At 35.4% G+C, this 16,002-nt stretch overlaps 2 protein-coding genes across 3 annotated transcripts; both read right to left on the reverse strand.

The window, feature by feature from the left end:
• Window positions 1-9,086: 9,086 nt before the first annotated feature.
• LOC116001030 (uncharacterized protein At4g22758-like) lies at window positions 9,087-11,553 on the reverse strand. 2 transcript variants are annotated; one of them, XM_031240937.1, is made up of 3 exons: window positions 11,448-11,553; window positions 10,344-10,745; window positions 9,087-9,301 (listed from the first exon to the last, which is right to left on the reverse strand). In XM_031240937.1, the coding sequence occupies exons 2-3, from the start codon at window positions 10,714-10,716 to the stop codon at window positions 9,219-9,221; spliced, it is 456 nt and encodes a 151-aa protein (XP_031096797.1). In that variant the 5' UTR covers window positions 10,717-10,745; window positions 11,448-11,553; the 3' UTR covers window positions 9,087-9,218. The 2 variants fall into 2 exon arrangements, with proteins under 2 accessions (XP_031096797.1, XP_031096796.1); XM_031240936.1 differs by lacking the exon at window positions 11,448-11,553 and having other exon boundaries at window positions 10,344-10,804.
• A 228-nt stretch (window positions 11,554-11,781) lies between these two features.
• Window positions 11,782-14,344, reverse strand: LOC116001029 (uncharacterized protein At4g22758). The gene is made up of 3 exons (XM_031240935.1): window positions 13,845-14,344; window positions 12,866-13,073; window positions 11,782-12,346 (listed from the first exon to the last, which is right to left on the reverse strand). The coding sequence occupies exons 1-3, from the start codon at window positions 14,199-14,201 to the stop codon at window positions 12,111-12,113; spliced, it is 801 nt and encodes a 266-aa protein (XP_031096795.1). The 5' UTR covers window positions 14,202-14,344; the 3' UTR covers window positions 11,782-12,110.
• Between the last annotated feature and the right edge of the window lie 1,658 nt (window positions 14,345-16,002).

Consider the following 16,002-nt stretch of genomic DNA (forward strand, 5'->3'; position numbering starts at 1 on the left):
ATGTCTTCATAAGAGTTGTAGCCCTTGAAGTCTTCTTTCCAATGGTTCAAGAATCACCTCATTTGGATATTCTTAGGCTGAGATATGGTCCGATTACTGAGGTGTCGCCATGGTAGCGGGAATTACAACTCTTTGGCTCCTTTGGATTGGCTTTTGCTCCCAAATGGTTCTAATGCACTTCTAAACACATCAAAAACATCTAAACCAAGCATTATACCATTTTAAATATGAAAACAAGGAAATAACCATTGGACACAATATTTTATCACACAATTTACTATAAACCCTACATAAAAACATAAGTAAAATCGGTACAAATGGGAGTGTATCAGATTCAAAAGCATAAAACCTAATTCAATCTAGAAGAATGTAAATTGCAATATGAATTGAAATTAAAATGAGATTAAAAGTAGAATTCACCTAGGAAATATAAATTACAATCTTCAATCCTTCAACAAGTTGGAACTCTAGGTATTTCTCTCTCTAAAATTGCTCTCTACTAAGAATTGTAAATCTAAAAATGTAAAAACTCTCAAAGTGATCCAAACTCCTGGAAATCTCTAACTAGCTTCCCTAAATAATAGCCTTCCCAAAATTGCCCTCTTTAATTTTCTTTCCGCATCTCCTGTTCACGTGCGGCGTGGAGTGCCACATGGACACACACTGGATTTGTTCCATGTTGGCTCCACGCACGGATGCACCCTCCGGCCATCCCGGGACTTCTCCTTCGCTTTAAATGCTCGTTATGCCCTTATACCTTGTTTAGTGGCTCCCGGGGCCTGTAAACATTCTAAAACACATAAGAGATAGCTTTGCACGCGGTCTACGCATTAGAGCATAAAATGTCATAGGTTAGTCACAAAAGGACACTAATTACTATCAATTCACCCCGATATAGACGTTATTTCCTAGTTATCTTGGGAGTTTATCACATACATTTCTGAATTCACAGAGAGTTTGCAAGCATTTGGTGGTAGCATGATAAAGATCATTGATTTGGCTCAAAAAGCACCACCAATGATTGCAGACAATGACCATGTGAAGGACATACAATCTTTGGCTCAAAAGATGCTTGGTATACGGAAAAAGGTGGTATAACCACCTCTTTCACAAGAAGAGGTTAAATCAATGAGCAGCCAAGACTCATGGTTGAATAAATCACCACGCCGATTTCTATTTCTCGCTCAGTTGATTTTTCTGATGAGCCTTTTGATAATCCTACTCTTTATCGGAGTCTTGCGGGTGTATTATAGTATTTAACTGTTACTTGATCGGACATGTCATATGTAGTTAATAGGCTATGTCAGCACATGCATTCGCCTAGTGTGGGCCACTAGGGCTTGCTTAAGCGTGTTCTGCAGTATGTCAAGGGCACATTTGATCTTGGTCTTCGTCTTAGTTCTTCTGACTCGAGTGATATACATGCCTTTTCCGACTCTGACTAGGCTGGTTATCTTGTTGATATGCGCTCTACGAGTGGCTTTGCTGTATTCTTGGGTCGTAATCTTGTTTCGTGGGTGTGCCGAAAACATCGGACAGTGGCGCGCTCGTCCATAGAGACCGAGTATAAGGCTCTTGCGGATGTTTCAGCTGAGGTTACTTGGGTTATCTCATTGTTGCGTGAGCTTGGTCTCTCGCCTACTAGCTCCCCAACATTGTGGTGTGACAATCTAGGGGCCCACTTATCTTTGTGTTAACCTAGTTTTCCATGCTAGGACCAAGCATGTTGAGGTGTACTATCATTTTGTGCGGATAAGGTGGCTTCTGGTGACCTCCAGGTTAACTTCATCTCCACGAAGGATCAACTTGCAGATATCTTTACTAAGCTGCTGATTGGATCGCATTTTTCGTTTCTACAGGACAAGCTCAATGTTGTTTCTGTCCCGCCTTGCGCTTGAGGGGTGTATTAGGACTCTAGTATTAGACTCCTAGTCAAGTTCATTCTCTTCATATTTATCTCTTGTATATTTGTATATCTATTCATCTTTGTACAACATTATTATCCTACGTGAATACAATCAACAAAATTCACTGAACTCATCATAATAATGAAATTATTTATGATAATTGTTATAAAAGATTTATTTATGTGGCCATTATTTGTGTAACCGTTGTAACGGTCACCATACTTAGTATTGTTATTATTACTTGTACATTATATATATTGGGGTTTTCCCACTTGTGAAGACACAATGATCATGAACAAGAATGCTCTCCCATTCTCCTTGCCTCTATTCTCTGTTTATAGATTTCCTGCAAAACACCAATCACCGGTTAGGAGCTAAAGGCCAACGGGCACAACAAAATCTCAACACGTTATCAGCACGCTCTCCGGTGAACGGTAATTTTTATGTGGTTTCTATGCCAATTCTATTTGTTCAAGCACGCTACCATTACAATCGGTGAACGGTATGTTATATATACCAATTTGTTTATAGATTTGTGCATATTTGTTGTTAATTCCATATATACTCCGCATGAACGTTTTCTATATACTACATGCCTATAGAAGGTCATCGGAATGCCCTAACCTATACAGTTTTTTTGGGATTAAACTCATTAGAATTGGCTATGGAATTCTATTACAAATGTTATACATTTTTTTTTCCAGAATCCAGCAGAGACTTTAACAATAGTCACTATGCTTTCACTTCCATCTTGAACCATTTACTCTTATTTCGCATAGTTTATTCATGATAGTTACATGCTTACATTCGCAACACAAGTCTATAATCCATATAGATATATTTTACATCCGATGGGAACACTATACGGTGCTTGTTTTACGTACCTAGCATCATCAAGAACAATCTTTGAAATCTTCACTGAGAAACCTTTTTTTTTTCTCAAACTTTCTCCTTGGGTGGAGCCTTTCGTAGTATCTATCTCACTAAGTATTTTGCTCAAAGGGGGGGAAACTATTTCCTAGACTGAAGTGTTGAACCACACAATGCCCTAGGAATTATTCCAGGATCCCACCTATCAATGCATGAGTATGTTTTAAACCATTGCACATTAAGTAATTATCTCTTCAATGGTTTGGTTTTTTTTTCCGAAAACATGGCAAGTGTTAATAGCAAAATCGAAACGAAAGATCACCGCAACCTACTGTTTTTGGCCGATCTGCGTTCTTAGGACGGCAGCGTTGCTCGCCGATGGCGACGGCGATTCTATTTGCCCGATCCTCCGGCAGAGGGCGGCGGCTCGCAATCGCCCAGTGCTTGGACCGTTGGATGAAGCGGCAACGTCAGACGCTGGTTGTCGCCGGAGATGGACGGCAAGCGCGGCGGCAACAATGGTCACACAGCAGCGGCGTTTTTCGCGATCGGCCGGCTCTCCTGCAAAGTGCGACGGCGGCACTGATTTGCAATCGCTCCTGGTTGGCGATGCCGGCGACGACGTCCCTACGTCACAATCGCGATCGTTCCCTTTATTTTCGCGATCGTTCCCTTTGTTTTCGCGATCGTTTCTGGCTCTAGTCTGTTTTTGCAGACGGTTATTTGGGAACAAGGGTTTCTTTTACCTTTGTTATTTTGGACCCGGGTTTGGGCTTTTTTTTTTTTGGTCCAGATCCGGATTTTTCAGAACACAAGGAGAGAAACAATTGGGCTTGTGTCCTTTTGTTCATATGTTTTATATTGGCATGTAATAGGTTCAATTAATAGATCAAAATGATGGATTATTTTGTTAAGCAAATTAAATTGAAGCCTATTACAATTATTAAATTCTAGGCTAATTTAATTTGGGCTTAAAATCTAAGCCGTTATATATTTTTTTTGGGTCCTTTTGTTTCAAAGCATTTGAACTAGCTTTAAATGCTCGACCCATTTGATTTCAGATTTGGGCTTAATTCTTTCATTAACCCAATTTCTTAAAATCTTCTTCCATCATTTGTTATTTTGGACCTATGTTTCTTCAAGGTGAACTCTCGTTTTTAGCTCACAATTGCAATCCTCTTGTCTAAATTTGAGAATATTTATTTGCTCAAATTTGATTTATTTTGTGGCCATATGAACCATCATAGTATTCTCGTTGGTAATACTTATTTGTTATAGGCCATGCGGTGAGCTTCTAGAATATATTAACAAAGAGTTGGTATCTTATTCTTGGGGTTGCATACCACAAAACATGACATGGTTTTGTTGTTAGGTTACACCTGTCGTTACTAAACCTTCATTTGCCTTTATAACAACAATTATATGCCTTATAGAAATCCCTGAATGATAGTTTTAACTAATAGAAGTCCTTTGTAAAAATCACAATTCGATTACCTTACCTTGATCATTCAAAACTTTGAAGTAAAAATGACTGATTCTAAATCAGCTATATACACAATTGTGACCCAATCAAAATTGTGTAAGTAAAAATATCTTTGGCACGGATTTGATTGCCAAGACATTGTCTTCTTTTCCACACCACCCTCTTCCAATCACTATAGCAACACAACCACTTGGTGATGCAAATCTCTAATACATGCCCCGCTGGCTCTACATTAGTGCCCGAAGCACACGATATCACTTAATTGTACAACACCAAGAGGCGCTGAGAAAGAAGACAGGAAAGAGGTAAGGTCAAGGTGGCAATAACACAACCTCTTGAAGCCTGCTTACAATGATCCAACCTATTAAAGATAGCCAGATTCATACATAACTCTGGCCCAGCAGCAAAAATGCTTCACGTGTGGGTATCCATGGCATTGATCACGTGCGTGCCATACCCCGAAGCATTTTGTTGAAACATAACAAAACATCACAATGTTGAATCCAACAAAGTAATTTGCCTGAAGCAAATGCTCTTTATTGATAAACCTACTTTTTCATTCAATGTCGTTTTAGTGATGTTACCTTTCGGTATAATCTTTTTATACAAACCTCGACAATTCTTTTTACCATTATTGATAGGGTTCCTTTTGGTGTGCTCCAGTCGAGCCTCATTTATACTCTACCAGTTTAAAGTGACACTATGTCAAATAAACAATGCGTGAAAATACCTTATCATTTATTTCTATCCCAGAAGTGATAGGTGCTTCCTCTATAAATTACAACAGTAGTTCTGTTGCAAATATTTTTGAACAGGTGCATGATCTATGAAGATCACTATCTCTCAATGATGATAGTTCATCCCGATATGAATAAATCATCAGTAAGATCATTCTAGTAATAAGAAGAAATTAAAAATTATCTCTCGATGTTGTATGCATCTGAGTCAAACCAAATTATCCACATCATCTTATAACGACATTCATAGCTTTAATTTTCTTAAAAGCTATTTTGGCACTCTTGAGAAATCATGAGTATCATTTGGTTTACCAAAATGTTGTGATAAGACCCAACCAGGTATTGATGATTTTGGGGACATCATACTTGATATATTTTCAAATCTAGCTCACTGCATATCAGTATCAATCTCCCCTTCAACCTAGTACGTATAAACATTTCCCATTCTGCGTTCCTATTCTTAGTGCGCAGTCAAATTGCTATATCACCACCATTTACGCATCTTTATGGGCTATAACATTTCGTCTGTTTACATAGAGCCCATAATAAGGAATCAATAGATACGCTGATTGCATACTGAAGATCAGTTTCACGGCATTAGGGGGAGATATACCCGATTTAAATGCCGAGAAATCCCATTACATGGAATGATCTTCATTATAATCCATGTACTAGTAAAATTGAACCAGAAGTTCAGTAGATAATCTATTTGCGATATTAGCAAATAATCTGCCAAATATATACCGATAACGTATATATACACTGATCATGTTGATCAGAAAAGAGTGATAAAGTCTTATAGATAATCCCCAAATTGGACCAAATATATATATTTATCCCAATACTCCTTGACACCAGAAGTGTAGGAGTTCTATCGGTTTAAGAGATATGAAACATAACACTAGATCTAACAAAGAAGTATTGTCACTCTTGTCTTAAAAAGAATTATGTCCTGAAGACATTTGTCTAGACGACAAAAACCCTAGTAAGGTGCACCAAACAAACATAATACTAGGGATGCAGAACAATCAGATCTTAATACTTGGGAAATGTCAACGATCTGATTAAAAATTGTCATGATTTTGGGAGAAAATTATACAGTTGTCGACAACACACGCCTATATAATTGCTCATTTAAATAAACTGGATCCAGGTGAGGTGCCAGATGCATCCTCATTATTTAATATTTAAAGGAGCAATTAAGGCAGAGCTCGACTCGCTAAAACAGATTCTTTTGACAATACATACACCATTGAATAATAACCTTGTTGGTTACAAATGGATGTTTGTACAAAAGAGAAATGAAAACAATAAGTTGATATAATAGCGAGTGTTTGTAGCATATGGGTTAACGCAGAAACCCTTGATTAATTTTAATCAAATCTCCCATGTACGATGACATTAAGTTTCGCTATATAAGATAATTGGCAGAATAAACTTAGATATGCAGCTAATAAACGTCATGACCATATGACAATAAGGTCTTTGGACGATATGGTCATATTTTCATTGACATTGTCCTTACAATGAAATCAACTATAGTTTCTAATGCCCTAAATATCCTCTAGTATCTCCAATTTAAAATTTGTGGGACAAACCAATGTGTGTTTTTCTCATAGATCACTTGGTAATGATTGCTTTTGATCTCCATTCCAAGTTAGTTATACGTTCTATCTCCACTGACTTATGTGAGGATAATAAAAGTGTATTTTTAAGTAGGTATGGTTAAGGAATATTGACTATATTCAACCTACATAGGCTCCAGAAGAGTCACGAGATCATTGTATAAAATGTTAACTTATAGTAACAATCTTGAAGATTGCCATCTCCTCTACGCTCATTTTGAAACAATTATTCTACTTTAAGCAATGTAGAAATCGAAGATTGTTATCTTCAGGGGGAGATGTTGGACTACATTTACTTAAATCAATCCTGAAGATTGGGTGGGTCCTAAAAGGACTAACAATTGTACTCTTTTGCAATCTATATACCATGTACTCTTTTCCTCACTAGATTTTTCCCATTGGGTTTTTCTAGTGTGGTTTTTAACGAGGCATGAGTATAATATAATAAACGGGGAGAAAGTTGCAAATAAATACTTAAATAGACGAACCCTGAAATCCTGAAGATTATGCCCTGAAGGTTTATGATTGCACTCTTTTTCCCTGGCTTATGATTGTACTCTTTTTCCCTTAACTAAGTTTTTCCCACCGATTTTTCTTAGTGTAAGGTTTTTAACGAGGCAATCAGGAAGGCTGTTGTCTTCAGGGGGAGCAACAACATACACAGAGGTTATTGGTCCAGAAGACCACCAGCTCTTGCAAATCCTGAAGATTAAACGCAACAAGTTATGGTTGTACTCTTTTTCCTTAACTAAGTTTTTTCCCACTGGTTTTCTTAGTGTATGGTTTTTAACGAGGCAACCAGGACAATATATATCACGTACTCTTTTCTTCAACTAGGTTTTTCCCACGTGGTTTTCCTAGTGAAGTTTTTTACAAGGCATGAAAGTATTTGAATATACCATTCATATACATTGTACTCTTTTTATGTCTAGGTTTTTCCCACAGGGTTTTCCTAGCAAATTTTTAAACCAGGCAAGATCGTGAACGAATAATGTCCAAGGGGGAGTGTTATAAAAGATTTATTTATGTGACCATTATTTGTGTAACCGTTGTAACGGTCACCATACTTAGTATTGTTATTATTACTTGTACATTATATATATTGGGGTTTTCCCACTTGTAAAGACACAATGATCATGAATAAGAATGCTCTCCCATTCTCCTTGCCTCTATTCTCTGTTTATAGATTTCCTGCAAAACACCAATCACCGGTTAGGAGCTAAAGGCCAACGGGCACAACAAAATCTCAACAATAATCTAATTAATTGGATATATAAAGATGAACTTAATTTTGAATTTAAATAAAATAAATTTGAGTTCGAATGAAATGATAATGGATATACATTTTTGATGCAGCATGAAGAAAACTAAGCGTCACATTTAATGGCAATTCAATTGTGTCTTTCGCATTCTCCTATCTTGTAGTCAAGTTTCCATGCAAGCTACCTTTTATTTAAATGTATATGTTCAATAAAGATGGCTAGCATGTAATTATCATTTAATTGTCTTGTTCTAACAAGTAATTTTCTCTTACTCTCCAGTAAATTCTTTTTAATTGAATGATGAATTACATGTTAATCACCTTTATTAAATAGTAGAATGATAAAAATCTAAATGGATAACTAATTGTGAATAACAAATAAAAGCCAATATTATAATGTAATAATGTCACAATAAAGGCATCCTCATCAGCTTTGAACTTTACATGGTTTTTAATATGCCACTAGGAGAGGGAAGAAGTAAAGAGAATAAGGAAAAAGAACAAAAAAAAAAAAAAAAAAAAAAAAAAAAAAAAAANAAAAAAAAAAAAAAAAAGGATGCCTGGTGCCCAAAAAAAAACACAACAAAGCAGGTCTGATGCGCCAATGGGCACGTGTATTGCACGCGCCCAGTTTGGTGCCTACGTTTCCATCCCAGCACGTGGAGAAAAACAAAGAGCTTTGTTTTCATTTCAGAAACAGTGGACCTCACAAAAATCTTGCCCTTGCAGGAGAAAAAAATATCAAAAACCCCATCCCCATTATGCAAAAACTACACACTTAATTTTTACTATTCTAAAAATCACAAAAAAAAAAAAAAAAAAAATTGATGATGATGCTCTAATCGATAATTTAAAGTGAAATTTAATCTTTTCAAATTTTAGGTAATCAGTTAAATTCAAATAAATTATTATTCTGATAGCCATTAAGAATTTCTTGCGCTTGCGCTTAGGGGAAGATAGTTGCAAACCAAAATCAAGATAAATAGTTTAGCAATCTTTCATGATTTACAAGTTCTTTTTGACGAGGAAACTCATGCCGGTCACCATTTAAAAGTGTACATTGAATAAATTGCGCTCTTGTATAATAATCCATAAATTACATATAAAAAATAACACAAGAAAAGTGTTATGTGATGAACTTGATTGAGATGGTATAAACAAGAATTGAACTCATGAAGTTATGGTACAGAAATCGTGCCACACTATAATTCGATCTTTTCATTTGTGACATAAAGATGCACTTAATTGTAACGAAACATTGAATTTCAAATTCAAATTAAGGTACATGCGATGTTGAAATACAAGTTGGTAGCATTGAGAACTTATTTAATTACATCATGGCATGGTGTAATTTGAATTTAGGCACAAGAAAAAATTTCTTGATTTCAAGTTTTTCAGGAATTCCTCTGGCTTCAAACCTGCAACCAACAAGGCAGCCAAATATAATGCAAGATTCATCCTAACTTGCAAATCAAGAAACGACTACACTGCAATTAATTAGCAAAAGAGCCTCAGCTCAGATCACGTAGCTGGTTAACCAAGCTAAATTAAATTTATAAACTTTTGGAAGAATTACACTTGTCCTCCCTAAGTTATAGAGTAATTATAGAATTCGTTCATAAGTGACTTTTTGTCCCTAAGTTATCATCGACGTTGCACTTTTCGTCCATTTACTAATAAAACATTAGGGATGAAATTTGTAATTTTAGTATAATTCAGGAATGAAAAATATGCATTAAAAGACAAAAAATGTGCACGGAAGGTCGAAAAATGTAACGCCAATGATAACATAGGTACGAAAAGTGAACATGACAAACACTTAGGGACGAATTCTACAATTACTCTATACTTATGCATTCTTTACGAATAGCCGTGGTTGTTTGACAAGAACAACTACGGCTGTCTATGAATGACGGTCATGGTCGTCCGCCTTTCAGATTTGGACCTCAAACTTGAATTCCAGATTTGGAACGAGGTCGGTGGTCATGGCTATGGCCGCTGCCCTCGCTCCAAACGACTAAGACAGACATGACCATGTAAAAAAAATTGAAATATTTTTTTTTAGGCAACCATGGCCCTTTTTAGACAACCGTGGTTGTCCTCGCCGGACAATCATGATTGTTCATTAAGAATACAACAACCAGTGTTGTATTTTTTTTTATTTTTTATTTCTACTAAATAATTTTTTAAAAAACAATATAAACAATATTTGAAAAAGATAAGTGTCAAATTTTTGAAAATGTAACATGCTAAATAGGTCAATTTAGATTTAATTGGATAATTTTATCAATTTAAGAAATTTGAATGAATTTTTATTACTTAGAAAATCCAACTGCACTATCTTCAGGGGATAAATATATTTGACCCTTTTTTCCTAAAAATTTATATCCTACGAGGCTATGATAAATGCAATGATAAGAAAGAAAACGGCACCGTACTGAAACAAGTTCGAAAACTCACTCTCAAGACTGAACTGCGAGTAATGAAGCTCGTAACGGGCGGGATCAGTGCTAGCCAGCAACGGCCGCCGCTTCTCCTTCGCGTAAATCTCTACGGCCGCCCGTATCAAATCGGCGGCGCTGTTTTCCGGCGACGTCACCACGTGCACCGGTCCCAAACTGTTTTGAATGTTCACATTCAACAACAGCTTCGTCAATTTCTGCTCACTCTCCCCACCTCCGCTCGCCGTCGTTACCGCCTTCCTCGTCGGAATATTCACAAACTCGCTTACGAGCTCTGAGTTCGTACGTGCGTCGGCGAGTCTCGGAGGTAGCCTGACGCCACCGTGCATGGCGGCCGGCATCCGGTGTTTTGCGGGGAATGAAGATGTCATTCTCAATATTCCTCAAAGAATCCGAAGATCTATATTGGAAATTCCGTTGCCAAATTAAAATACATATTTTCGTAATATATTTGTGATAGGATACGAAATAGAAGTGTCTATTTATACTAAGGCGTTGTCTGATAATGATAAGTCAATTTCTGCTGATTTTACTAAATTTGACTGGTTCGACCGGTCAATAAGCTACTTTAAGGAAGTGTTTGGCAAATAGCTATTAGGTGATAGCGGTTAATGGATTGAGTTAGCGAGTTTGACTATTTGATAGCATTAGCTAGTTGTACAAAGATGTTTAGTAAATTAGTTGTTAGTCGATAAATGATGTCAAAAAGTTGATCGAAAAAGTTGGTTTGAGCTACAATGTGAATTTTAGCGTTTTAGAATAATAAATTATTACAAAAAATTGATTAATCAAACATTCATATTGACGATTTGATCAAGTCAAACAGCTAATAGTGATCAAACAAATCAAAATTGACTGATAAGGTAATTATGTTAGTATGTTACCAAATAGAGCCAAAACCTTTTATGGAATTTTTATAAGTATTTATTAATTATCTTATAAAAGATGAATCAATATTGATAAAAATGAAATTACTATATAAGAATTAATACCGACCAAAAATGATTCATGTAATCTTATTGAAAAATTGTAGAATTTCTAAGAATTAATAAATAAAAATAAATAATGAAGAGAAGAATAGGACAGAGACAATATGATATACCATTATAATTTGGGGTATGTCTGTCGAATGAAATCATGACATGCGAAGGTTCCGGGAAACTGCCGGCTAAGATTCCTTTCTCAGTTGCCTCTACGTGTTGGCAAAACTAAGCATAAATTTCAAATGATAACCAACCATATGTCCATATGTAATTGTTTCGGGTTAAAACAGATTTTAATGTAATTGTAGTGTCAGAGGTTCAATATTTATAACGAGTGCACTTTATGTTTACGCGATAAGTCTGAATTAGTCTTGATTTGATAGAGATACGGGATACTGAATTAGCTACATATACCTGTATAAGTAACTGCAACTAATCCAAAATTAAGGGAGGGAACTTGAAATTTAGCTGAACATTCAAAAACTTGATAATATGGATCACATGCATACACGTACATGTTTAATTTGTATAAATCTACAATTATCAACAACTTATAATGGATACATACAGAGGGTGGGGAACTTGTATTTAAAGAATTTCCCAACTCCCAAATAAAAAAGGGGAAATTTTTCAATTTTTTTATGGAAAGCAAACCCAAGCATATATATAAAATTTATAATCAGCACAGTAGCAGTGATCTGAAACTACCATGCTACTCCCTCCAGGCTCCAGTACAGTAAAAAAGCTAAAGGGTATGGCCGTATGGCTAATGGGTTTATAGTTTATCCTGAGCACTGGAAGCACCCAAAGAAATGGCAGAGCTTACCAGATCTTCTTAACATTTTGTTGATCTTTCTAGAGAAGAATTCAGCAAGGGAATTGGAAACATCATCACAGTCTGAATTGAGAGGGGTTGTGGTTGTGGATACCTCTCCTCTCATCATATTTTTACTGCTGCTCTTCCGGAGATAAAAGCTTCTGCTGCCGACATCACCTATCAACTCCGATTTACTCAGGCCTGTAACAATCAACCAAACACTCAACTTATTATTCATTAAACAACGGAAATTATAAGGATAAAAAGGAAGAGCTTATTGGGGCCTAAATTGATCAGATCAACCTATTCACTTGGTAATCACAAAATTATAAATTTGACTTTCAATAGAATCAGAAAATTGGTCATCTTGGTTTGAGTCATCAGCCGTTTACCTACTGGTCCTTTGTTTGCTAAGGTGAGTCATAAGGGGATTTACCCAATGCATAAGCTCGAATAGTGGCTACAAGTTTCCCTTGTTATCAAAAAACATAAAAGGATACCCAACCAAGATTAACTAACGATACAAACTTGTAACTATAAGGTCAAAAGTTCAAAAATTATAGGGCCATCTTAGTTTAATCAGATCAGCTATATATGGGTCCTTTATAGACTAGAGTTACAAGGCGGGGTTTATCCAGTGCACACCCTCGGATAATAGCTAGCTGCCGGTTTCTCTCATCCCTGATTAAAAGAAAAAAAAAAAAAAAAAACAAGACTTACTTTGAAGACTGAAGTAGGAGTGGTACAAGTCAAAGGATGAGACACCATTGGTATTGAGATGAGGACTGCGACCTTCTTCACTGTATTTGTTAATGGCAAGACGAATGGTTTCGTCCACACTTGTTCCTAACTTCACCATGGTGCGGACAGGACCAGGACATCCTTCAAATGTCACATTAACCACCACCTTCGACTCCTTGTTGTACCCCTGCATTTCCATCAAATTTACACATCATGCATGCTGGAATACTATACGGGGGGCCTCAAGTGAGATCATCATATATATATGACCAAATATTTTATAGATGTTTGCATTATAAATATTCAACTTGCTGTCTTGTACGGTGGAAAAAATAATTAAAAACAATTGCAATTTTCAGAAGATTTCCCCATATTCCCCATATAAAGAGTTAATATCATGTGGGTCCTCTAAGTATGATGATTTTGCTATGTTTAATCCTAAATTTTTAAATTGATCATTTATGGTCATTCAACTTTCAAAGTGTTACCATTCCCATCCAAGTTAACCACCTATCGTCCTTCAATTTTCAAAATTTAACTAGCCTTGGTCCTCTTAGAAGCAGTGAAAGACTATGGGTGATTAAAATTTGATAGATGAAAGACCACATGTGATTAAGTTAGACTACATATGGTAACAATTTGAAAGTCAAGAGATTACTAAAGTTTATGACTAAACGTGACAAAATCATTATACTTAGAGATCTAAGATTGTGTTAATTCTAATTATAAAACAAGTATAATGTTTCAATTTGTTAATTGTACTAATAATTTGTTAATGCTTCTAGTACTATATAATTGATCCAAATGTATTATGCTAAAAAAAGCAAATATATCATTTCAAAATCAGATATAAATGCAATTAAAAAGAAAACCGCCCAATTATTAAATAACAGCGAATTGAAAATTGGAGAGATCAAAATCGATAAACGGAAAATTGAAATAACATATCTGATCATACCGGGAAATGGCGATTCGTCGGAGATATCTTCACGAAATAGTCCGGAGTGGAGAATATATCCGTACAAGTCTGCGGACGGAAAAGCACCTCCTCCTGCGGCGGCGTCAGGCTCCAGCCACCGTCGTCCGGAGCGGAGGCGCCAGAAGGCCGGAGAGTCGGCTCCGATCCGCATCGTTTCAAGGCCCTAATCAGCGGCTGCTTCGATGATCGGCGTCGCACAGGCAAAGGCACAGGCACAGGCCTACTTCTCCGATGACCTAACGGTGACGGTGACGGCGACAGCGACGATCGATGCGATGCTCTGCTTCTAACAATCCGGCTCACCGGAATCCTTCTCCGGAGGTCTCTCTCCGACATGCACTTGATTATGTGCTCTGTACAACCGCCGCGTACCTCTTCTATAGGTACAAGTGGATGTATGTATAGGTTGGGAAGTAAAGAAGAAACGAATTGAAGCTCGCAGTTTACTTGCAAGAGCGGCAGTTGCCTGCCTCGCCACTTTGCATCAATGGACGTTATATATAAAATAACGTCCGTCTACTAATGTCCTGCATAACTGTAAACTTTCCTCAATTTATTTTTTATATTAATTTTATCATAGTGTTGTAGTCTCCCGAAAAAATATTTAAAATATTTTGAGCAATTTTTTTTTTTAAAAAAACACTTATTGGTGGAACTAATTTTTTTCAAAAAAAAAATGTAAATTTTTAAAATTTAATAATCTGATATCAAATATTTATGTTTGTGACAATTTTATCAAATTATGCATAATAATTATATACTAATTTTAAATTTTAATAGTTTAACATTAAATATTTGTATCTTATAACAATTATATCTAATTATAATATTCGATATAAAAAATTTCATTGTAACCCAACTTTGTTAAGATAGTATAAAGTTTGGTTTAAATGATATAACTATAATTTTACTAGAAAGTTTACAACAATTATCTAAATGTATGGTTTGAGTAAAATGCATCTTAAGACTTTAACAGACAAAGAATCACAAAAATTAATTAATAGAACATGTTTTCTATTTGTTTGCATAGTGTTAGTTGTCACAATGGCACATATAGCTTCACAACGAAGTTATATTTTATTATTTTCTTTTAATTAGTTGAATGTCGACCAGGAATCACGTATTCCTGTAATGGATTTAAAGCAACCTATTCGCGCAGGCCCCACATGTTTATTCATACATCATAACATCAACCGATATTTTAATTGCCGCCACATCTCACCGTCCATACTTCAATCAATATTTTAATTACTCCGTAATTATTTTTTTTTTATTACTTTGGGTTCAAACATTAGAATGAAGGCAAAAATTTGTGTGAGACCGTCTCATGGTCGGGTCAAGATGTAAATGTAACACTTATATGCACAAATGTTATACTTATATGCTCAAATGTAATACTAATCAGGAATAAAATTTGTGTTACTTATAAGGATAAATGTAATACTTTTAAGTGAAAATATAATACTTTTACATTTCGATTTAAAATTATTACATTTTTCCACAAAAGTATTATATTTGCCCTTATAAGTAAGGGGCACTTGTCAACATTACTTATTATGAAAAATGTATTACTTTTTCTTTAATAAGTAACAAAAATTGTATTCTTGATTAGTGTTATATTTGAGCATATAAGTATGATATTTGCACATATAAGTATAACATTTGCATAGTGCGTTGACCCGACCCGACCCGTCTCACGAATAAGGATCCGTGAGACGGTCTCACACAAGTGTGACCCTAGAATGAAAATGGTAACCTGAATAAAATACTTAGTAATGATAATGAGTTTAAGTAGATGAATCATTTTATTATTTGATAATAATAAATAAGAATTGGAATAAAAAATAGATAGAATAAAATAAATAAATATATAATACATATATATATACACATACATATATGCGCGCGCGCACACACATATTAAAATTTCATATGTAATACATGGACAATGATCTTTTAATTTATTTTGTAAAATTGTATTTACCTTATCTTTTATTTTATTGTTCAAAAGTAGACGAGTAAAAGAGTAATGTATTTTGTAATTATTAAAGGATTTAAGTTCAATACTAGCATAACAAAAGTAGACAACACATATAGTAATGAGTATCAAAACTCATAAAGGATGCAAAAGTCTCCA

This window comes from Ipomoea triloba, chromosome 13 (genome assembly GCF_003576645.1).
Source record: "Ipomoea triloba cultivar NCNSP0323 chromosome 13, ASM357664v1".
Taxonomy (NCBI): Eukaryota; Viridiplantae; Streptophyta; class Magnoliopsida; order Solanales; family Convolvulaceae; genus Ipomoea; species Ipomoea triloba.

Excerpts from the sequence above, each read along its gene's own strand:
- LOC116001030 (XM_031240937.1), bottom strand. The coding sequence starts at position 10,716 with ATGACATCTTCATTCCCCGCAAAACACCGGATGCCGGCCGCCATGCAC. Across the intron at positions 9,302-10,343 it reads CTCGCAGTTCAGTCTTGAGA|GTTTGAAGCCAGAGGAATTC; the intron begins GTGAGTTTTCGA and ends TGTTGGTTGCAG.
- LOC116001029 (XM_031240935.1), bottom strand. The coding sequence starts at position 14,201 with ATGTCGGAGAGAGACCTCCGGAGAAGGATTCCGGTGAGCCGGATTGTT. Across the intron at positions 13,074-13,844 it reads CGACGAATCGCCATTTCCCG|GGGTACAACAAGGAGTCGAA; the intron begins GTATGATCAGAT and ends ATGGAAATGCAG. Across the intron at positions 12,347-12,865 it reads CTCCTACTTCAGTCTTCAAA|GCCTGAGTAAATCGGAGTTG; the intron begins GTAAGTCTTGTT and ends TGATTGTTACAG.